The sequence below is a fragment of the Medicago sativa genome, chromosome 1, assembly GCF_051527215.1.
Source record: "Medicago sativa cultivar Bolivia chromosome 1, Bolivia_mono, whole genome shotgun sequence".
Taxonomy (NCBI): domain Eukaryota; kingdom Viridiplantae; phylum Streptophyta; class Magnoliopsida; order Fabales; family Fabaceae; genus Medicago; species Medicago sativa.
Genome location: NC_140749.1, coordinates 6,403,553 through 6,428,125, shown reverse-complemented (window position 1 = coordinate 6,428,125; position 24,573 = coordinate 6,403,553). Strand labels below are relative to the sequence as shown.

Sequence of the window (24,573 nt, the reverse complement as noted above, 5' to 3'; positions counted from 1 at the left end):
ATAGTAGAGCTTGAGTGTTTTTTTTTAGAGAAACTTGAGAACAACTTATGACATATTTAAAAATTGTTTTCAACTTTTTTCTTTAGCTCTTAAGATAGATTACAGAAATAACTTAATATGAAAACAATTTGACTTTATAAGTGTTTAATTATTTTGCTTATTCTAGTAAGTCCTAAATCTAGATATCATGCGAGACTTTAAAACTATTGATCTAGTTATTATAGAGGCTATAAAACTTAAAAAGTATTGCAGTGGAGTTTGACTCTCAACTTGCTTTAAAATTTCTTTAGGGGTTCTCCTTGAATCCTTGTTATGGTGCCATAGCTTGGCCTAAGGTCTTGACATTTTAGAGAAGCCAGCTTAGTGGTTAAATTGTTGGCAGCATATGATACTTCGATGGGTCTCGACTTTTTATTTTTATTTTTATAAGAAGTGCTAGAGTGAAGCAAAGTTAAATCATGCACATGTACCGTACACCAAAAAGATAACAAGAAAAACCATTACAAGAAATTAAAGGGATTGAGCCATCACATGTGGTAGTCAAAAGCAAAGTTATTGTAATTCCCTTTCAACCATCCAAAAGATAGTGCATTTATGTTGTCAAGCAAGTGATGAATATTATCATTTTTGCTCTTGAAAATTATGGCATATCATTCTTTCCATAACACTAAAACTGACGAAACAGAGTAACCATGAAGAAGTCTAACCAATCGAAAACAACAATCCAGATTTGACGGAAAAAGTCACAGGGACGAAAAAAGATGAGCCGCGTCCTCTAGGTTACCACACCCTCCCATACAAGATTGAGAGGTAGCCGGAATCACTTATCACTTGAACAAATTATCATTTGTTGGAAGACGATTGAGAAGAAGATGCAACACAAAAAGATTGACTTTGAGAGGGACATCTTTATGCCAAAATACCAGATTGTCAACTTCAATGTTTTGTTGATGATCGTTGAAGAAAATTATAAGTATTGTTAACCGTGTAATTTTTTGAAGAATGCAAATTCTACCTCCAACTGTCATGAACATTATTCTGCAAAATAATAGAGTTCAACATATCACTACACTCCCTCGCTCGCTCCTCCCCCCACGCCCATCACCTCTTAAACAATTTTCAAGCCTCACCACCCTCACCTAACCTAGATGCTCCTTCTCAACCACCATAGTCATCTTGTTACCAGAAAGCTCAAATAGGTGGTTGAATATATCTTTCAAAGATACTCCTTCCAACAAAGGATCCCACCAAAATAAAATGGAAGTATCATCCCCTAACTCACATAAAATTATCATCAACCCACCTTCCTACATATGTACATGATCAAACATTAGCCCAACTCTTGACTCCCAACAAGAGGGTGTCTCAGCAAATTGTAAGTGAGAGACTGAGATGCCACCTAAGCGGCCGATTAAGTAACTAGTGAAGAGACCAACCTCTATTCTAGATTTCATAAGGGCATTAAGACCTTCAACAACAATTTAAAAAAAAAATGTGACAAATGATTGCCTTATCGAAGTCCTCTTTTAAATTTGAACTCATTAGAGAGGATATTTGACTCTTAAGTTGAGATATTTGATGTTGTTTTTTATTTTTCTTATCCTATTCTACTGAAAAATTATTATTAGAGAGGATATTATAGAAGTTTTGAGATATTATAGAAGCTTTTTTTAGGATATTATAGAAGTTTTTTGAGAGGATATTATAGAAGTTTTTAAAATATATTAAAAAAATTGAATATTTCTAAAAATTATAAAAAAAAATGTCAAAACATTGTTTTAAAAGCATTCTCTCTTGTTAGCTTCCATATTTTCTCTAGCAAAAATACAAATAATCTATAGCCACCTACATGCAAAATAAGATGCCGTTTACTTTGAGAAAATATCTCTATTTTAAAATCATATTAATTTTACTTGCTAACAAAGCTCTAAAGTGTGTTCCTTGCCAAATATGTGTAGTGTTTTGAATTTGAAATTCAATCATTTAATATAATTGATTTTTTCTCCATTTGTGATTGACCTAGTGGTTGACTTGAGATCTTGAAATGTGTTTCTTTCAAGGTCTCATTCTGATTCTCACTACTGTCAATTTCAGTGGATAAGTTCATACATGGCTTTGCTCTGACTTTAAACAGGACCATCCGCAAGATGACGATGGGGTTGATCCCCTCGAATTAATCGGTTCTTAGATCGGATACCAAGTTTTCAAAACAAAAATATATATAATTGATTTTTTTTTATTCTCTTTTTTAGATTGGTTTTTATTTAAATGGATTAACGTATTCACACCCTATTCTTAATTTGTTTCACCAAAAAAGATAATGCTTCGATGGAAAATTCGTATGAGACAAATACTTATGAATTATTTATTATTCATTATTTTTTTTGTCAAGATAGTCCAGTGGGAATTTCATCTTTTTAAGATAGATAAATGAGGTGTCCAGAGTTCGAACTCTGGTCATATACATATATTATGGTACAATGTTGTTCCTATCAACTGAGCAAAACTCACTATGACTATTTAGGGGTGACAAAAAAATCTGTACCCGCGGGTATCCGCGGATAAAATCCGTCATGGGTACGGGTTGGATATTTAAACGGGTATTTAACTACCCGTTACTTTATGGACACGGAGACTAGGGGTGGCAAAACGGAGCCGGCCCGTTGAGCCAGCCCGTTAAACCCGTCATTTTAGGCGGGATGGGGTGAGATTTTGAGCCCATCTCTCTAGTTGGTCTGCCCCTGTTAAGCCTGTTAAAAAAGCAGGCCATAGCGGGGTGGGACGGGCTGGCCCGCAGGCTTATTAAACTTTTTTTTTACTATTAGTGACCGAATTTTTAATTTACATCCTCGGTCTGAGTCAGATTTGCTCTGATTCACTTGGGTTTAAGGTAAGCTTTGTTGCTCATTTATCTTAGTTGTTGTTTGTGTTGAGTGAACTTAGGGTCCGTTTGTTACGGATTAAAATAAAAGTGATTTTGACATAAAATAATTTAGAGATTATTTTTTAGAGATTTTATGAAAAATCAGAATCTATTTTGCGTTTGTTTACCGTATTAAAAATCACTTTTTTTAAAAAATAATTTAGTTTGTTTGGATACATCTATATAAAAGCGATTTTTTTGTTACAAAATTAGTTCAATCTTTAGATCCATATTTTCTCTCTCCTCTAAAAAAATTCTATTTTTTGAGAAGCTGCTCTCAACAGCTTCTCATTTTTTTTTTTTTTGGTTTGAAGTTGTTTTTAGATTTTTTTTAGATTCTGATTTTTTTAAAAATCTATAACAAGCGGATGCAATATTCTTAAAAGTGATTATTTTCTTAAAAAAAGTGATTTTTTCCTTAAAAAAGCTTTAACAAACGGGCTCTTAATGTTTGCGTTGATCTGCTAATTTCTTCCTTTCTTCTTTTTTAAAGCCATGATATGTTACAGTTGGTTTCTTTCTTGTCTTAATTTTTAAAAACAAAGGTTTCTATTTAAATATCCTTAAAATGGGTAAAATTGAACAAATTTTAGTTTAGAGGGACATTGTTCAATGTATGGTGGATTTATTTTGAGATTTGTTTAATGTTAGAGTCTTTATATTGAATTTATTGTTTTTATAATAGCAGCATATTTGTTAATAACAATTGTCAAAAAAATATTTTAAAAAAATAGACGGGTCAGCCCGCCAACCCCGTTAGTCCGCCTTAAGGTGGGACAAAGTGTGAGTTTGAGCCCACCCCCTTCAAGTTGGTCCGCCCCGCCCCACCCCGTTTTTGGCGGGCTAATAGTGGGTTGGGCCTAATATTAGTAAACTTTAATGTTGTTATTTAATTTATGATATATTATATAGAATTAATAATCTGTTTGATTAACACCTATTTGATCATAATTAATTCAAAGATGCATGTGAGATGTTTCTTTCTTGTCACAACGTCTCCTTACTTTTGTATCTTTTTTTAAATTTTTGGTTGATGAAAACACCCGTTGTCTTGTATCAAACGATAGGGTCACCCTCTTGCTATGGTTGCATCATTTGAATTTTGAAGATACTGATGACAAATATAGCATGCAAACGTGAATGTAACTGTTTTTGGGTCGATATGCATATGAAATTAATTCTTTTCAATTATGTTCTGGCGATATATTATAATCCATGCAGTTAAAGCTTTTGTTGGATGTCAATTCTATTAAGAAGAATGAACGTCATCATTCAACCATAGATGACTTTATACAAAGAGTAGTGATATTTTGACAACCATTTTGGTACAACCTTTGAGACAACTTTGTTGTTCTCTCTTCTCATTTGTCAAAAACAATAGAGAGAGAAAAAGGAAGAGAGAGAATAAAAACATAATGTGAGTATGAGAGAGAAAGTTGTATAAAAGTTGTACCAAAATGGTTGTACAAATATCATTTCTCTTATACAAATGGTTCCAAATTGATTTTGTCCTTTTTTTCTGGTGTGAGATTGTGACTTGTTAGCTACCATATATGAAATTAGATTGTGTATTAACTATTAAGTAGACTATCATATCTTAGTTAATCACTGTATCTAATAGGATTAGAAATTTAGAACTACTAAAAAAATAAAATTAGAAAGACAATTTTAACGTTGTGTTTTGATAAAAGACAATTTTACCGTTTCTTGTTTGAAAAAAAGTAATACATTCATATGTTAATGAATCAAGAAAATGTTTTTTCTCTTCAAACTTCTTACTAGTACACCGTAAATTAATTAGAAACCATCATTTATATGACTTTTAAGTTAAATTAAATATGATAAAAGTTAAACTGGTTTTAACGATTGGACAATTACGATGGAATGAAAATGTGAAAAATCTTTACACGGTTAGTATATATGAACTGAATCATACAAATTTTGATTGGTTGGATACATCTACTAAGGGTTAGCTATTTTAAAAAAAATATTTTGTAGTTTGTATGATGAATTCTCTTTTTAATAGGAGTAATGATATTTTGACATCCATTTGATGACAACTTTGTTGACAACCTTATTTTTCTCACTTCTTATTGGTCAAAAACAATGGAGAGAGAAAAAGGAAGAGAGAGAATAACAACATTATGTGAGTATGAGAGAGAAAGTTGTCCAAAAGTTGTCAAAAAGTGGTTGTTAAAATATCATTTCTCTATTTTTTTTAGGGGTAGTTGTACTATATTTGATCATTTAATTGTTAATGATGTGGAATGAGTTTTCTGTCAAAAATGGAAGAAAATATGATTTCCTCAAAGTATAAGTGATACATTTATTATTGGAGAACGAATGCTATGCTGGTACAAGTAGGACCAAGTTGAATTGTTTATCCATGGTCATGAAAATCAAGTCTTGTGAATACAAAAATATTAGTATTAGAATGAGAGATCTTACTAAAACTGATTAATCAAATTTTTTATGATAGAGATTAGTCATAAACAAAATCCAGTATACTTCTCATCTATGACATACTAGTTAGTAACCAAAAATATTACTAGTAATATTCACCTTAAGTCATAGATTTATTGTTTGAAATTTAAGTACTCCTGAAATTTTGTTCCTAGAACAAAGCCATTTTTCTTGATGGATGTGTTATGTGTATGCCTTAGTATAGAGACCTCAACGACAACGACAGGACCGATCCAACACATATTAAAGCCTATGACGAATTTTAAGATGAGGTTCTTTTGAAATTCATAATAGTATTTGAGGAAAATTGGTAGAATACGAGGCCTTTATCAAGTAAACTTTAGATAATATGAGGTATTTTTTTTCAAATATTTTTTGAGGTTTAAGACGATTGCTTTGGTGCTGACTCTACTCAAAACAAAATCTCCTACAACTATTGGCCCCTCTACGAAGAGATATCATAGTTGAAAAAATAATGTGGGGAAAAAGGTCCAAACGTTCCCACTATTATCTCACTCATTAGTGTTTGCTTCTCGAACGATGCTGACCTCCCAATAAATCCAGGATGGTAAATAATTGTCTGAATTTTACTTTACAGAGAATTTGTTGTTAACCTTAATGATTAAAGTGCCTAAACTTTGATTGTATGGTACTCCCTCCGGTCCTATATATAAGAAAAGATTCTTTTTTTAGATAACTTGAATAACTAATGTATCTTGTTTACAATGAAGACTAGATACATTAATTATTAAATGTATCTAAAAAAAGAATCTTCTCTTATATATAAGACCGGAGGGAGTATTTTGCAAAGAGGACCTAACTGTTATTGTTTATTCCAATAATTGGGGACCCAAAGGTATTTTTTTATAGATTTTTTTTTTATGTGAATTGAGTCATAGGGATTTACGGGAGCTAGAGAAAGTCTCAAGGTCCGGAAAGTAGCACTTATAGTAACATTTATATATTATTCATCAACAAGATTCTCACATCAACGATGAAATTTTAACACAATCAAAGTTGAACACGACCCAATGATTTTATTATGTTTTGTAAAGAAGATCTAATTGTTAGAAAAAAGTTTAGAGGAATTGAGTCATGGTGACTCACTAAAAGTCTGGTTGGATTGACGAAGTCTCACCCGACGCACGTTTTCACGTTTTTTTTTCTTAACGCCCATCCAAACACGTACGTAGTATGGAAAAAGTTTCAAGACTCAAAAAGTGCTTAAAGAAATTGTTCGTATAAAGTCTCTTGCGAATAATCCAATAAAGCTAAAGCTCATATTCCTCAAAGACAAGCGTCGTGAAGGTGCACAAAAAGCCTTATGTGTATCGCCGCATAGGATCAATCCCAACCGTCAAAATCTTATCCAACGGCTTTCCAGGATTCACGCCGCAAAACCGAGATGTAGTTATTGACCTCTTCAACTATACAAGGGTGACTCAGCACCACGCAAGATATATTCTCATTCACCCAATTCTCGCACACAATCCACCTCTTTCAAATACTGACTCGAGCATGGAAGTACTAACATGTCTGCATACACATTCTCCTTCGTGGACGAAATTGCTTTTCTCCATGCCGAAACACCATGAACCACCGCGACAACAACCATGCTTACAGAAGAACCACCACCAAATTTCTTTGATCTTCACCACACAAATAAAAGATAATTATATATTATTCACCAACGAATTCTTCACATTACAACAAGATTCAAATTCATATTCTTTTTGGAATCTGAGTTCAATCTTTAACGATTGGACCAACACCAATCTAAGGTTTGCGGACGCAATGGTATCTTTATTTGGATGAGACGTGTTCAAATGAAAGCAGAATAACGCATTACGTAAATTGCTTTTGCCTTCCAATAATTGTAGTAGTTCTTGTTTCAAACCACGACATTGTTCATTTGTTTTCAGACTTGACTTCAAGCCATAACATTATTAAGTATATTAAGTACATAAAGCAAGTTGGTTAACTTATAGTGGTTAGCATTAAGAAATGGTAGGTCCATTCTTCCAGCTATTTGACAGAAATAATGGCATAGCAAACAACTTTACTACTAGTTGGAGAAGCTATCCCTCAAACGTCTCAAATCTCAATTATTGGACCATTTTATTTCTTGTCTATTCAGAAATCTATCTTCTTCTTGTTAACTTTTAACTACTAATGACTATTATGAACAGTGTCTTAGCAACTCTGATTTAACAGTTTATAGGTTACAAATTTACAATCTTGCACAGTTCTTGACGGATATACAGGATGACACAATATGAAACTTGATTATCTTTCCATTTTTGGACAAAGAGAATTTTGCAATTTATTCAATCCAATGAGCATGATTTTAAATTGTGATATTTAGTTGCAATTGCGATTCGCTGCGGCAATATCTTTTGTCTTACAAGAGCACAACATTAGTTCACAATTTTTTCGATTTTGGGAGAAATAAGATATCCCGACAGAAATCATATTACAATGTAATAGATATTCATTTAGTAGAATCAACATCTTTCACAATATATTTTTCTATACACATCGTCCACGAATCAAACTTCTGACCACAATATATAATTTTCACAATATCAATAATTACACGATTTAATTGCAACTACGATTGTGATCACAATTTTTTTAAGGAAAATACGACACAAAGATATCACTGTAGGGCAAGAAATCCCAACTATTTTACTTATATAAAACCTTTTCAACAACTGTTTTTTTAATAAAAAAACCTATGCAGATTGGTAATGTCTCTGTTCTGTTGTTGGATGACCTTATCTTGCTTATATTATAACTATTTAAAAATTTCCAGGAATGAGCTTTTTCTTGAAGACTTCTTTTGAGAGCAAAATGAGTGAATTGTAGGTACAAAATGCATATATAAATAGTATTTGTCTTAGCTTGTCCTTGTTGTTTCTCCTTTACCTAGTTAAATAATTGAAAGAGTCATATAGTCATCATTTCACACGCCCAACATAACCATACTTCTCAAAAAGCAAAAGAATCACTCGTTTTTTTCTCTTTGATTGAGTGCAGTGTACCACTAAATTTTCTTTATCCAAATGGTTCTTAATTCCAAAGAATAATATATGGATGAGATCTTTTTTTTATGTACAATGGCTGTCTAGTCATTCTACATTACTATTTATATAAGACCAAGTGAAGATGCCAACTGAATGAAAAAATAAAGGGTCAATTATTTAAAAATGGTGATAGATTTTGTCTATATATTGTCGTAAATAGCCCTATATTTTTGTAGCAATACCATGGCACCTGAAAATTGCATTCTGTCTCATTGGCTCAGTTTAGATAAATTCTGCAAGTTACTGATAAAATTTCTTCTTAAAGACGTTTAATTTAAGAATGGGAAATATAACATGAGAAGTTTATCCATGCTATAGCATTTTGATTACTTGCTTACTCGTTCAAACCTCTTAATAGGTCCAAAATATGAAATCAGTCACATTAATTCTGCTGGTAAGGTATTAAGGACTACATGACAAATAATTTAAAATGAAATTATTTTTTTCTTTATAAAAAGTAGAAACAAGTACTACAATGATATCCTACCTCCAATTATTTGCAGCCGCATGTATAGTAGTTATCATTAAACATCAAATTTTTTGAAAAAGAAGGCAAAGAAAGTAGCAACACTACTTTACTGGTTGTCCCTCCCAGACATTGACCACCTATAATTGCTCCACTTCAGCAAAAATAAAAAAATCCTTACTTTTTATAATTTGTTACATTTTCCAACTGAAATTAATTGTTTAATGAGCTCTAATTACCGATGAATTGTTCAGAAGAATTCGAGTTGAAACTCTGAATCGATAAAACAAAACAAAATTGTCTTTTCTTAAAAAATCACTATACTATATTTTTTGCTGCTAAAAGAATCTTCATCAATCATACACACTCAACAGTTCCAATCCACAGGTTCCAAATCATCAATAAATACCACACAACACATACATTCTCATATCCCAGAATCAAAACCAAAAAAAGCCATAGACTCAAAACACTGTCTCAATAACAATATCATTCACAGAACTTTGGTGACAACCTAAAGATGCAGATTCTCAAGTCTCTTCAAATTGTTCTGCTGCTAGTATTCTGCAGCAGATACACCACCGCACAAACCAAAACAGCACAAACCAAAAACACATACATAATTCACATGGACAAATCCACCATGCCAGAAACATTCACTGATCACCTTAACTGGTTCGACACATCGCTAAAATCAGTATCAGAAACAGCAGAGATTCTATACACATACAAACACATAGCTCATGGATACTCCACAAGACTAACTAACCAAGAAGCTGAAACACTTTCAAAACAGCCGGGAATTCTCGATGTTATACCTGAACTCAGATACCAACTTCACACAACAAGAACACCACAGTTCCTTGGTTTGCCAAAAACAAACACTCTTTTACCTCACTCTAGACAACAAAGTCAAGTAATTATTGGTATTCTTGACACTGGTATATGGCCAGAGCTAAAAAGCTTAGATGACACAGGACTTGGTCCAATACCAAGTAATTGGAAAGGTGTATGTGAAACCGGTAACAACATGAATTCATCACACTGCAACAGAAAACTCATAGGTGCAAGGTTTTTCTTAAAAGGGTATGAAGCAGCACTTGGTCCAATAGATGAAACAACAGAATCAAGATCAGCTAGAGATGATGATGGACATGGAAGTCACACATTAACAACAGCAGCAGGTTCTGTTGTAGCAGAAGCTAGCTTATTTGGTTTAGCTTCTGGTACAGCAAGAGGCATGGCTACAGAAGCGCGTGTCGCGGCTTACAAAGTGTGCTGGCTTAGCGGTTGTTTCACTTCAGACATAGCCGCTGGAATGGATAAAGCTATAGAAGACGGTGTTAACATCTTATCGATGTCCATCGGTGGGAGCATAATGGATTACTACAGAGACATCATTGCAATTGGTGCTTTCACAGCAATGTCTCATGGAATTCTAGTTTCATCTTCAGCAGGAAATGGTGGACCAAGTGCTGAAAGCTTGTCAAATGTAGCACCATGGATAACAACCGTTGGTGCCGGAACAATTGACCGCGATTTTCCTAGTTATATAACACTTGGAAATGGAAAAACTTACACTGGTGCATCACTTTACAGTGGAAAGCCTTTAACTGATTCATTGCTACCACTTGTTTATGCAGGTAATGTTAGTGATTCCTCAGTTGGGTATCTTTGTATACCTGATTCTTTAACAAGTTCAAAAGTTATAGGTAAAATTGTGATATGTGAAAGAGGTGGAAACTCAAGAGTTGAAAAGGGTCTTGTTGTAAAAAAAGCTGGTGGAATTGGAATGATTTTGGTAAACAATGAAGCATATGGTGAAGAGTTAATTGCTGATTCTCATCTTCTACCAGCAGCAGCATTGGGTCAAAAATCAAGCACTGTTTTAAAAGACTACGTTTTTACTACGAAAAATCCAAGAGCTAAACTTGTTTTTGGGGGCACACACTTACAAGTTCAACCTTCACCAGTGGTAGCAGCATTCAGTTCAAGAGGACCAAATAGTTTAACACCGAAGATTCTTAAACCGGATTTAATAGCTCCCGGTGTAAACATTTTAGCCGGTTGGACTGGTGCGGTTGGTCCAACCGGCTTAGCTCTTGATAAGAGGCACGTGAATTTCAACATTATATCAGGAACATCCATGTCATGTCCTCACGCGAGTGGTTTAGCTGCTATAGTTAAAGGTGCTTACCCCGAATGGAGCCCTGCTGCTATACGGTCAGCACTAATGACCACAGCATACACCTCGTACAAAAACGGACAAACAATTGTAGATGTTGCAACCGGGAAACCAGCTACTCCCTTTGATTTTGGATCAGGTCACGTGGATCCTGTATCTGCCCTTGATCCTGGTCTTGTTTATGACATCAACGTCGATGACTATCTTGGATTTTTCTGTGCCTTAAACTACACTTCGTATCAGATCAAACTTGCTGCGAGGAGAGAGTTTACTTGTGATGCAAGGAAGAAATACAGGGTTGAAGATTTTAACTATCCTTCTTTTGCTGTTGCTTTGGAAACTGCTTCGGGAATTGGTGGTGGTTCTGATAAACCGATAATTGTTGAATACAATAGGGTTCTTACAAACGTGGGAACTCCGGGAACTTATAATGCTTCAGTGGTGTTGTCATCGGTGGATTCTTTGTCGGTGAAGGTTGTGGTGGAACCGGAGACTATTAGTTTTAAGGAGGTGTATGAGAAGAAGGTTTATAAAGTGAGGTTTATTTGTGGCTCAATGCCTTCTGGAACTAAGAGTTTTGGCTATTTGGAATGGAATGATGGGAAGCATAAGGTTGGGAGTCCAATTGCATTTAGTTGGACTTGAGATTTGTGATGTTGTTTATGGGCTAAAACTAACTATTGATGGGCTTTGGAATACTTGCAAATACAACCCATGAAAGTTGCTCTTGTAAAGCTATTATTTTCCTCACCTATGAGTTTCTCGCGTGCCTTAATTGGATTCTAAAATCCAAACTGCATAGGGCGCGCGAGAAATCAATAGGGTGGGAAAATAATGAGTCCTCTTGTAATGCTTTGCTTTTAGGCCCAACAAATTGAGTGGAACAAAGCAGAGGTAAATGGCTTGTGAAAATGTTATGTGTCTCTTTGCTGTTTCTGTTTGTTATTAGGCAAAAGGTTGAAGTGAACACTGATAAGGAATTATAATTCTTGTACATGAACAAAACTGTGTAAATGTGTAATGGCTCATCTTCAGTGTAATAGTTGCTTTGAATTGCGTATTCTATCTTCTCATGCAATTATATAGTCCTATTTTTACTGTGTTATATCCTCTGTTGACTCATCTAACTTTTGCATGATTTGTTACTAGTAAAGAAAAATCAAGTGAGTAAAGCTGACCTTCTGAAAAGAAAGTTATGTATAGCTGACCAAAACTTAATATTTACAAATATATTTTTCTGTATTGGGTTTTAATTGCCTGTACGGATCAAACTTCGAATCAAATGGTTAAATAACTGAATATCTACCAATTTTTCTTAAAAAGAAAAAACATTAATCATAGAAACAAGGATTCAACACCTTATGCCAATATTGCAAGTTGCATTGGTATTGTAAATGAAACATAAATTCTTGTAAATGAAAAACTGCTTATGAGTTGTGATAACGACAGACAGGGCAGTCCCTATGAAATTAAAGGCCCGGCTCTCTTAATATAAATAGGCCCCTAAAAAAATACAATTTTTTTAAAAGAAAAAAAACTATAATATTTTTATTTTATTTAATTTTCTTAGAAATAATTATAATGTTTGTTGTTAGAGCTTTGTGATTTTATACGACAAGTATATGTCAAAAATTATAGGTACTATAAAAAAATTAATATTATACTTTTATTTGTAAGTAAGTAATTAGAAGGAGAAGAGAAAATATTGATGAAATATAGACATCAATTCCAATAAAATTAGCCCAAAAAAGACCCTTCTGGAACAAAATACAACTTAAAAAAATAAATAAAATAAAAATGCCATCCCTGGGAGTTGAACAAATATTGATGAAATGTAGACATCAATTCCAATAAAATTAGCCCAAAAAAGACCCTGCTGGAACAAAATACAACTTAAAAAAATAAATAAAATAAAAATGTCATCCCTAGGAGTTGAAAATATAAATCTGGAACAAAATACAACTTAAAAAAATAAATAAAATAAAAATGCCATCCCTGGGAGTTGAACTGTGGCCACTAAGCATCACTCTACCGAATATACCACTGGGCCACACACTTTTTATTGTCAATACCAATACTACGTTTATATATTATTATTTTCAGAGTATTATATATTAAAAAAAAAAAATTGGGCCCCAAAATTGGGGAGGTCCAGCTCCATTGAGCTGTTTGCACCTCCCCAGGGACGGCCCTGACGACAGAATCATTTATCAATACCTTATCCCTTCAAAAAATTATTATCCAAATCTTATGATTTTTTTTTCCTAAGGCAAATACCTTATGAATTATTAATTGATCAATATTATTATAAAATAATTCTTATATGATAACTAAAAACTCCTCTAAAAAAAACAAAAAAGCTACCATGATTAAAATTAAAATGTAGAATATATATGCTGTCTTTTTCACTCACCCCTAAAACCCGAACCTTCCCCAATTGGCCCTAATGAAAAATACAAAATAGAGCAGGATGATGAGGCAGTACATTATTGACCACATGTGACATTGTGATCATTGATCCATTATTTCCCTTCCACTTGAGAAAATCTCGTTGACTTCAACACCCAATAAATAAACATAAAAATAAAAGGCAAATGTTAACTTGTGCCCCCAAAGGCACATGTTAAGGAACTTACTTATTAAAGAAATTTACACATAAAAAGTCGTGCATTCAACTTCTTAAAAGATACTACCTCCGTCCCTAATTATAAGACCCTTTTGAGAATTTTTTTTGTCCCTTTTTATAAGACCCCTTTGCTATTTCCAACTACATTAATTATTTTTTTACACACATGCCCCTATTTATTATACATCATTTTCTTCAATAAGCAATAAATAACATGTTGAAAACATAAACCAACCCTCTCTCTCAAAGGATAAAATTGTAAAACCAATAGTAATTACAAACATATTTAATACAAATATCCACTATCTTAATTCCCGTTATTTTTTCAAAAGGGTCCTATAATTAGGGACGGAGGTAGTAATATATTATGTTTTCCAATGCAAAGTTGCCCTTTTTGGATTGCTTAACATGTGCCCTTAGGACACAAGTTAATATGACCCAAAATAAAATGGTGGCAAATAAATAAATAAAAACATTAAACAAACAACAACCTTAATCCTATTATACCCGCTTCATTCTCAAAACCAACAAACTAACCAGAACTCTTCTCTCGGATCTATTGATGATTTGATTCCATTTTATTTTTGTTTTCAATTAACGACCCACCAACTTAATGTTATTCAATTTTATCATTCATTGGTGATTTCAACAGAGATTTTCTCAATTAGGGTTTATATTTCGTTCATTATTGTTCTTAATTTTAAGCCAAATTTTCATCAATTTTCAAAATTTCAAGCGACCCATTTTAATTCATGGCGTCAAGTCTTGATCGGTGGGAAAAAGATCCATTTTTTAATGCTGCCGAAGAAGTTCAGGAATCTGCAGATAGGTACCAATTTTCATTCTTATTATTAGATTCTTTCAATTAGCTTTTCTTTTTTATTTAAATTGTTATTTATTTGATTTCGAATAAGAAAATTTTGATATAGAAATTGAATTTTTGGTACTCTGTATTTTTTTATATTTTTTTACTTTGTTGGATATTGAATTCATGAAAATCTTGAGGTTTGAGATTTTGAAGTTCATCTTTGTGCATAAAATTATCATGTGCAATTCACTAATGCTTGAAATTTATGGTTATTATTGATATGTGTTTATTGTATTGTTGAAGGATGGAATCTACATATAGGACATGGATACATGCCACCAAAAATACTTCCAGCATGTGGAACCCTAATGAACTTAGAAGAGATTTACTTACTACCCTTGGCACTGCTAAATGGCAGGTAAATTTTATTCTTGCTGAATGACCTTGCTAAATATGTATGTAGTTTGTTTGAGATATTTGATGAGGATATGGTTTGATTGTTTTTTTGGTGGGATATGCAGTTAGAGGAATTTGAACGCGAAGTTAGGTTAAGTTATAACAGAGACTTGGGCGATGATGCAAGAACTAGGCATCGAGATTTTATCACTGCTATTGAGGAGAAGATAAAAAAAGTTGAGCATGCGTTAGATGAAACGAACCCTCCAGGTAGAAAGGCATCTCAGACATGGGTGGTTTTGGACGAAGGAGAAAAAGACGAGCTTGCTTTGTTTCTTTCGGGAATGCCGGCAGCTGAAAGCAACAACCCACGATTATATAATAAAAATTCAGTTGCATCTGGTGTTGGGGAAGAAAAGGAGGAGGTATCACGTGGGCATCGTAGGGCAGCTAGCGCTAGTGCTGATATTGGTTTTTGGAAAATTTCAGTTTCTGATGATCCGCAGCAGTCTAGTTCCTCCAGCGGTTCTTCTGGTCCAAATCCAATGCATAAGGTGCCAAGTTTATCAGGATTTCTTAGTTCCGTGGAATCAATTTCGAAATTGAAGTGGCCGAGGAATGGTTATAGAAAACTGAAAACAGTGGATCATCATAAAGAAACTGATGGTGCACTAATTCCAATGGCTGAATTGAACAGGGTGAGTCCTTATTCTGCTTTTGTTGTTTTGCTCATCGTTGAAACGTCGTTGTGTGGTTTTTATTGCATTTGTTGAATTACTAACATTGTGTTTCTTTATTTTATTTTTTATTGAAAAAAGGGAAACAATGCATGCTACGAAAGAAGTAAAAGTAGCCTCGATAGTTCTGATGAATGCTATGACAAGCATCTCTATGGATGGTGTGGTGCTATTCAGAGACAGCTTCAAAGATCTCAATACCAAATGCAATACAGTCGGCCTGTTCGAATAATTGTTTCAATTGTTTTTCTCCTTTGCTTGATTGGTAAGTCGGTATTGTAATTTATTCATATACACCGACACACTTGCATTTACTTGCATGTTGTAAAATTTCTTATGAACAACTTACTACTTTAGAAATTGAGGGATTTTGCCTTATTACATTAGCAGTGTCGCCGTTATCTCAAAGGTCTTGTTTATTGTTCTGTTGTTTTTCTCTTTTCCCACTCACTATTCATCCATGCTTTTTCTAAGTTTTTGTACTTCATAACTTTGCAGTAATGTATTGTGGCTTATACTTATTGGTGTCTCTGCAGTTTTAATTACACGTCACACGAGGTAGAAGGAAGATTTACGATATGTGATATATTATCATCAACTTGTAGCTTGCTGCAGCATTAGGATCAGACAAGTTTTATATTCAAGTTCATAAAACCTAGGTTAGTGTCCTATTTCTTAACCTATGTGATAACCATAGGAAGTGTACCATAGAATTTCCTCAATTTTTCGTTGTTTGCTACTCAAAATATTTGCAAATAGCTTTGTTGTACTACATAGTAAGGTGAAGTTGATAAAGGGGAATGACTTATAAAATGTTGTAAACTTGTATACATATCATACATGTCTTTTGCAGCTAGATTTGTGTATCTGTTCCGATTCCAAAGCTGTTAGTTTAGCATGTTCAAATTGAAGATGATGTTTCATTATTCTTTCTGCTCAGCTCTTATTAACGGACTACTTATGCAAGATGAACACTAATGGGGATTGATGTCTATCTACCATCTAATCAACTTATGGACACATTAACTCGCCCAAAAATGATAAGGTGTCAGAATGTACAAAGATAAAAACTGTAGAGAGAAAAAATGATGTGATAAAAGAGGGATAAAGAGAAAGGAGATATGAAGAAAATATAAAAAAACTCAAACTCATTTCTCAACTATAGCAGAGAAGAGAAGACAGAAACGGAAGCATTCCTACAAGAGCACATAACATAATGTAAACATACCAAATAACTAATAGAAGGGAATAACTTAATTCTGTTTTTGAAATTGTTGGGTTGAGCATTTTTAGTTCTTAGAATTATGGTAGTTTCAAAATAATTTCTGAAATTCTTGATTCATATTAGTCGTTTAAAAATAATTTGATGTACTAAATTTTCCTATTCAAAAAGAGTAGCGAGATCAAATATTATGAGTTTTTCATCTTTTCAATGCTTTGTCCTTAGTTGACTTTAATTTCAACAAAATTCAAAGAACAGAGACTCTTACACTGTTACACATTGGTTCTTGCAACAAATATGTGTAGAAGAAAGAGGACAAAGAGATAGATGCTCTGTCCGTCTCTCAAGTTGCTCAAAAGCCTCTCAGGTTTATGAGTTCTTACTCCTATCACACTAATTACGGAGGTTACATCCCGATCGTTGTTTTTAGATCGGGTTGTAACTCTTGATCGATTTATTTTCAAAGGCTTAGTAACTTCGAGGGCGGAAAATATGAAGTGGGAGAATATGTAAATGATGAAATCCATTTGAGTTCTTAAAGTAGTTTACCGTTGCAGCAAAATTTATCACAATTCGCAGTAGTGATATGGTTAATTATGATCTACTGAAAATGAGGTAAGAATCCAATGTCAATTTTAACATTGGGATGCTCTAAGATTTCAAGGACTAAAATATTGATTTACTCCTGGTTCAGAGTCCATACATGATACATCATCACAACATAATCTTGTAAGCTCTTGTCTTGTCTATCCAACTTTCTTTTTAAAACTAAAAATAGCATGCAAAAAGCAATTCTATGAACCAATTTACTTCAACTATGTTAGCAGCAATCATTTGCATTATCTATACAACTTATGAACGAATTCAAAGAATTCCTAAGTTCCAAGAACCCATGTTCCTTTGGTTCTGTTCATACTATCCAGCATGACCTCTACTTTCATCATAACTACCACAACTAACCAGTTGCTAACATCTTCAAGCTTAGTGGTTTAGCTCATTCTCTCTCACGATATCTTCCCACACGTCACTCTTATCCTTCACATTATCTTTCCATCTGAAAAAAGTATTAAATAACTATTTAGTAAGTACATTAACACACTCAGGTGCAACAAATTAAGAATATGAGTCTAATCTAAGTATATCTTGGAAGTATACAGCAAGTAAAGTCAAATGCATAATCAATGGCTCAATAAAAGGCATCACCCTTAATTTTCATTTGTTTGCCAGTTTTGCTATATCATTTAACTTATTAATTTCAATTGATTAATTACTCCTTTTATAATGGTCAAAATACCATGGTTCCCACACGGTTACCTTATTTTGTTAAAAATATTTTTCTCACGCAAAACCAAATTTAATTCATTCACTTTTCATTTAAGGAAATCAATAGTTAGATAAATTGGAGTGGTTTGGAGTCAGTTTTATTCCATCCAAAACAATATCCATCCACAAGAGGAAAATAAAATAATTATTCATAGTTCATACTTACACTATGACAAAATTTACTGCTTCAGTTGTTTTGGTTCTTCTTGTTGTGGGGATTTTGAATGGCTATAGTGCTGAGGGTGCAGGAAGAGGTAATCAACTCGAAAAAGATGACCAATGTTTATGAATCCCAAAAGGTGTTCTCGCCGCCGCCGATGCCAGGTTGTTCGTTGTGGCAAAACATCTGTTTATTTTTTCCTGACGATTGTCCTCCAGGCTACCATCAGCACTGTCCTCCTCAACCTAATAAGGATCTCCAATCCACCACAGCTAAAAGTGGTAATCCCAATATTGAAATCCTTCCGTGATGAGAGATTGTGGCCGTGGTTTTTGTTATTGATATCTATCAATCTATCTATCTATATGTATCAGTTTGTTGTGCGAGCGTGAAAGTGCTATGGTATCAAAATTATATGTTTAAATAACCTTTATCAGGCTTTACTGGTTATGTCCAGTGATGAAAATATATATTATTTGTGTGCTATATGTATTTTGTATTGTCCCATGTTATATGGTTATACAGATATATGCAAATTGAAATAAAATTCACGTGTTTCTTGTGTCTCAGAACATCACAATACGTAGCATCTTTTATTTTTCTTTTCTTGAAGCATATAATGTAACTCAGAAATTACTTAGATGTCATTTGAAGTTTGATTTGTGTCATTTGAAGTTTGATTTGTGTATTTGTTCCAAAGTTGTTTGCCTAGAATATAATATACAAATTTCAATAGTATTTAAGTACTTCATTATTCTTTCCGTCCATTTCTTATTAACCAGCTACTTTAAGCAAGACAAGGACCATGGGAGTAAATGGGGATAGACATGTTTATCTACCATCTTATATGTAATTTAGATGGTTAAAACCACCAATTCACTCTATATAATATAATCTCTTTTGAAAATGAGTAGAGGTGTAAAGAATTTGAGAGAATACCACACAAGAAACATAGAAAATTTGTTCACCAAAGGAAAAATACGACAAACATAGAAATCATAACATTCCTTGCTCAAGAGCAGTGAGCAGTGGTTTTTTCATACATCGACCATGGTATTTATAAAAGAAAGCCACAACATTATTACAGAAAGAGCAAAAACCATAAAACATAGAAAAGTAAAAAAATTGCTCTTTCCACCCCACCATGGGACTTTATTTACCACAATCCAGAGCTGAAATTAATCATCATGGCACAATCTTGTAAGCTTTTGTCTTGTCAATCCAACTAATGAACGAATTCTTAGAATTCCTAAATCCCTGGAATCCATGTTCCTTAGCTTTGTTCATAGAATCCAACACACCCTCCAGTCTCAAACTAAAATCTGCAAACCACCAATCTCCAACTTCTTCAAGCTTGGTGTGCAACAATTCATTTTCCCTCACAATCTCTTCCCACACACCACCCTTATCCTTCATCATCTCCGATAACCTCAACTCCGACCCCTCCTCAAATCCATAATCATCGATCTCAAACCGTTCTGCTAACACCTTCCACAAATGTTTCCACTTGAATACATCGCCATTGGTGCAGTTGAAGGCTTCATTCTTTGCATTAGGATCCACTGCACCCCAAATATGTTGTTCGGCTATTAAATTAGCATCTGAAGCTGATGAATAACACTCCCATGCACCTTTTGAGCCAGGAAACCTTAAAGGAAGACCCTCATGCTTGCAAATTGCGGCGTAAACACAAAGCGTGCCAATGACGTTCATCATGCTGTAAGGTGAAAATCCAAAGATAGGGTGTGGTCGATTAATGAACCATGTCGTTCCTTTTTTCTTACCCACCTGAACAAATGTATTGATATTTATATGATCATATGAGTTTAGTATTTGTTTCGAATTCAAAACTAAACTTATTTGTTTACTTTATATAATCTTTTGTTGTAAAGACATTTTTTTAGAAAGTCTAGTTTGCAATAATTTTATGTACCAACCTCTTCTAGCAAGATATCCTCTTGTGTGTAATAGAAATTGGGTGTGACAAGGCGTGGCACATCCTCCGTGAAGGGGGACTCATGGGCCTTGATCTTACCGATCGTTTCGAAGGATCCTAGGTAGTGCTTAGTTCCTGTTTGAAGGGACACGTGGCAAAGATTCAGAGTATTTGGGATGAGGGCTCGAAGGACGTTCCTTAACATTGAACCGTTAACTTCGCAGTTTTGAGCCTCTGTGGGCATGCTGGTCCACGAGACATAGAAAATATGTGTCACATCAGTTAAGGGAGCGAGCTTCAATTCGACGTCTTTTTGGTCGAAGACATCGCATTGAATGTAGTGAACATACTTATCAGCGTTCCACGTTGGTTGTGGACGGCGAGCCACGCCATAAACCTTCCATGGACCACCTGGTGTGTCGTCAAGAGGAAGAATCTCTGCTAGGCTATTTCCCACAATTCCCGTCACGCCTATAATCAATGCTACATTTTGGAAGCTTTGTGGTGCTTCCTTGAATTCTGTAATCTGCACAGGCACAAGAGAGTGAGTAAAATCTCATTAGTTGAAAATAAAAAATAAAGGGGGAGGATATTGAAAAACATAGAACAATGGTTAAATAACTTGCTTTGCCAGTGCCAGATGCTTTAGCTAACCAGCAGTTCATTTTTTTTTCGTTTCAAAGATAGTGTGATGTTGAATTATGATGTTTGTGTATTATAGTTGACATGCTATTAAAAGCTGTATTGCTTGAGACAGTGAGTGGCATAAGCCCATGACATCCTCGTTTTTATTATATGCGTGACTTAACTAACGCTGCGTGAGTTAACTCACGCTAGTACAACTTGAAATGTACAGTTTGGATTGAAATGTTGAGCCACTCATTTCTTTCATACGGATAGTGTGTGTGCTGACTTGGCTGCAATATATGTATGGCTTTTATGATATCTCATTGGATAGGAACTCCCTGGTTGACCTTTTTCCTATCAATTTCAAAATTCTGCTGCAAAAATATCATTTCTTTAGTTGGTTGTGGTTAATTTCATTATATTACTATACTATTCTAATTAATTACTTGTCACACAGAGATCTAATGTGCTCGCTTGGGAACCTCTTACCTGGAGTACATTCACGAAAACAGCTCAGCATAATTTATTAAGTATCTCAAGACTCAAATAACTTCACCAATGATTATAATCCAACCCCAAGTTGAGTATAATACTCTCGCTCATGATGACAAGAGGTGTGATAGGATTACCATCAAGGTGGATGCAGTATATTGTAATTCAACTATGATACCACGGTTGACATAATTGTAGGAGATAATTTCAAAGAAAGAAAAAACAAACAAGTTTGAGTATTGGCGACTCACGTGGGGGGTAACACCTGCGTGAGTTAACTCATGCGGCGTGACTTAAGTCACGCATGTGTAAAACAACGTAATTTTAAGTCGATTTCTGCTCTTCCCCCCAGCACATTTTGCTCGCGCCCAGCATGATTTCCAAATATGCCCCTGCGTGAGTTAAGTCACGCTGCGTGACTTAACTCACGCACCTTATAAGCTCTGCGTGAGTTAAGTCAAGCACCACAGAGCCTTTGCACGAGTTAACTCACGCAAGTTGGCCGGTGGTCAGAACTGAAGAACAAACGTTTTTTCTCTCACTTTGGTCAGGTTTTTAACATTCAATTTACACGTTTTTAACTACTTTTACACGTTTTTTTTACCACATTTATGGTAGATACAAACTAGGTTATCATTCCTACCTATAAATACCCTCACAAACTTCCTCTTTTCCTCACATTATCTCCTCCCACTCTCTCCCCCTCTTTCTCTTCTTCTTTTTTGCTTCTATAGTCTCTAGGCTCTTTATACCACTTTAGGTATATAGTAGTAGCTCTTGGGGGAAATAGTGGTCAGTCGAGTTGGGGAAAAAGACATCATACCTTGAGGTAAAATTAGGTTTGCTTCCTTTTACTCCCAAATTTTTTTTACCATGGGTAAAAAGAATCATCATGGGGCTATAAAAGGAACCAAATTTAAATTTACCTCAAGGAATCTTGATGTCTTTTTCCCCAACAGGACTGATCACTATTTTCCCCAAGAGCTATTGCTATATACCGAAGAGGGTAAAAATAACTTTTTACCCCAAGAGGGTAAAAAGATAATAAGTAGATTAGTGAATTCAAATAAAATATATGTATTGATTATTGTAATGTTTGAATGATATTAATAAAACGAGAGTTATATTTATTAATTTTGTTTTTTATTTGTATTTATATTTGCATTTATTTTATGTTTATGATTATGTATTGAATAAATAAATATTGAATAAATAAAATTGAATTTATTTTCTAATTTCAAATTTATTTTAAGTGCATAAATAAATTAGAATTTATTTTCTAATTTCGAATTTATTTTAAGTGCATAAATAAATTATAATATAGCAAATAAATAATTTAGAATAAAGTGAACAAATAACTTAGAAAATAAATAATTTAGAATAAAGTGAACAAATAATTTAGAATAAAGTAAATAAAATATTTTAGAATACAGTAAATAAAATAATTTGAAAATAGTAAATAAATTAAAAAAAAAAAAGTAGCCACTCTGCGCCACTTAACTCACGCTACTTAACTTAACTTGCGCATTATTTTACACTTGCGCTAGTTAACTAGCACATGGGCGTTTTGGGCATGGCTGCAGGGCGCGAGTGTTTTGTGCTGGGGGAAGAGCATATTTCTTTTAAGTCATGTTAATTTTACACTTGCGTTAGTTAACTAACGCATGAGTATTTTGGTCAGTTTGACTGAGTGGGAGCGAAACTTGTTGGGAGAAGAGCAGAAATCCTTTATTATCTGCACAAAAAACAACCACGCCTATTTTATTTCAAAATAGGTCAAATATCTCCCGCGGTCCTTTAAGTGATATATTTATAACATATTAGTCCTAAGATTTTTTTGTTACCAATTGGTTTTAAGTTATTTTTTGTTACAAATTGATCATTTAAGTCATAGAATATTTACACTGTCATCCATCTTTTCAGCCAACTTCGTTAAAAAGTGCTTATAGACCATTTAACATGAAGATAGTAGGTTCAGAAGTGCTTATGACATCAAACATGATTACTTATACACATTTTCTCCTTCTTGTTTTTGAATTTCAAGGCTAATTTTACAAATAAATATTTGATTAACAATTTATAAATCAAGTAATCGGTCAATTTTGTTTTGAATCATGACCGAATAACACTCCTATGAGCTCTAGTTTTGAGAGCAATGAATTTGGGCAAACCAACTTAACTTTAAACATCCACATAAACACTTTTTGATTAAGTTTGATGAAATTATAGGATAATGGTGCAAATATTTTATGACTTAATAGACCAATTTATAACAAAAAAAAAAAAACTTATTCTAATATATTTTATTTACTTTATTCTAAATTATTTTATTTACTGTATTCTAAAATAAAATGAACCACATCCGTAACAAAAACTATCATTACAGTAAAAAAAAAATAAAAAATTGTATGTGACACGATATGAAGCCATGAAAAAGGTTTGAATCTGTATGCAAACATAGGAGCCAACAGGATCGTACAAGTTAACAACGGCAACCTTTTTTCTCCTTAACCCTCGGTTTTTAGGAAAATGAAGTTCTGATTATTTGAAATTCAGTCGGAGTGTTAATGAAAAAATCTAAAATTTTGATCGACAAATAATTGCTATGCCACACCATGGTGAAGAAATTAAGAAAATAATTCAACAGTTGGTAGACATATGAAAGAAAAGTTGGTACACTAAGCACCACATTGAACAAAGTTTGAAAATAGTTGACAAGAAGGAAGTTGACGCCGATAAGAGAGTGTAGACGACGTGACGCATATTAAACTGCAAATGGAAGCAGGCAAGATTTATGGTCCGACGAAGATAGTACTAAAAGATTGCTTGTCATACGTTGTAAACAAGGTTGAATTGAATACTTACATTTTGAACCCTAATTGTAAACTGAAAACGAATTCAAGCTATAAGAATATAAGTGTATCTTCCATGCTTATTTTTCTTTAAATTTTAACAATGTAGTCACATTTCAATTCTAAGTTATTTTCCTTTCCATCTTACCTGAAAAGGATGTTCAAAGTTCAGATGACTCGTTCAAACCGATGACTTAAATCAATCTAACATGTATTTACCAGAATTCCATTTAAGTTTGGATCTAACCCAAACCAATCCGTTCGATTTCAA

At 33.6% G+C, this 24,573-nt stretch overlaps 2 protein-coding genes and 1 pseudogene across 6 annotated transcripts; 2 read left to right on the top strand and 1 right to left on the bottom strand.

The window, feature by feature from the left end:
* Positions 1-9,547: 9,547 nt before the first annotated feature.
* LOC146952097 (subtilisin-like protease SBT1.7 pseudogene) lies at positions 9,548-12,228 on the top strand (annotated as a pseudogene).
* Positions 12,229-14,237: 2,009 nt separating this feature from the next.
* LOC146952095 (uncharacterized) lies at positions 14,238-22,584 on the top strand. Of its 5 annotated transcripts, none has more exons than XR_015024972.1 (6): positions 14,238-14,578; positions 14,861-14,975; positions 15,079-15,651; positions 15,772-15,955; positions 16,227-16,349; positions 21,416-22,584. XR_015024972.1 is itself a non-coding variant. In XM_085741073.1 (5 exons), the coding sequence occupies exons 1-5, from the start codon at positions 14,502-14,504 to the stop codon at positions 16,250-16,252; spliced, it is 975 nt and encodes a 324-aa protein (XP_085597199.1). In that variant the 5' UTR covers positions 14,238-14,501; the 3' UTR covers positions 16,253-16,419. The 5 variants fall into 5 exon arrangements, 1 of the variants encoding a protein (XP_085597199.1); XR_015024969.1 differs by lacking the exon at positions 21,416-22,584 and adding an exon at positions 18,484-18,969; XR_015024970.1 differs by lacking the exon at positions 21,416-22,584 and adding an exon at positions 16,631-17,123.
* LOC146952096 (3-oxo-Delta(4,5)-steroid 5-beta-reductase-like) lies at positions 19,375-21,037 on the bottom strand. The gene is made up of 3 exons (XM_085741071.1): positions 20,958-21,037; positions 20,333-20,857; positions 19,375-20,183 (listed from the first exon to the last, which is right to left on the bottom strand). The coding sequence occupies exons 1-3, from the start codon at positions 20,994-20,996 to the stop codon at positions 19,581-19,583; spliced, it is 1,167 nt and encodes a 388-aa protein (XP_085597197.1). The 5' UTR covers positions 20,997-21,037; the 3' UTR covers positions 19,375-19,580.
* Positions 22,585-24,573: the final 1,989 nt, after the last annotated feature.

Coding starts and splice junctions, on each gene's coding strand:
- LOC146952095 (XM_085741073.1), top strand. CDS start 14,502: ATGGCGTCAAGTCTTGATCGGTGGGAAAAAGATCCATTTTTTAATGCT. Junction 14,579..14,860: donor GTTCAGGAATCTGCAGATAG/GTACCAATTTTC, acceptor GTATTGTTGAAG/GATGGAATCTACATATAGGA. Junction 15,652..15,771: donor CAATGGCTGAATTGAACAGG/GTGAGTCCTTAT, acceptor TATTGAAAAAAG/GGAAACAATGCATGCTACGA.
- LOC146952096 (XM_085741071.1), bottom strand. CDS start 20,996: ATGAACTGCTGGTTAGCTAAAGCATCTGGCACTGGCAAA. Junction 20,858..20,957: donor AAGCATCTGGCACTGGCAAA/GCAAGTTATTTA, acceptor GTGCCTGTGCAG/ATTACAGAATTCAAGGAAGC. Junction 20,184..20,332: donor AGGATATCTTGCTAGAAGAG/GTTGGTACATAA, acceptor ACATTTGTTCAG/GTGGGTAAGAAAAAAGGAAC.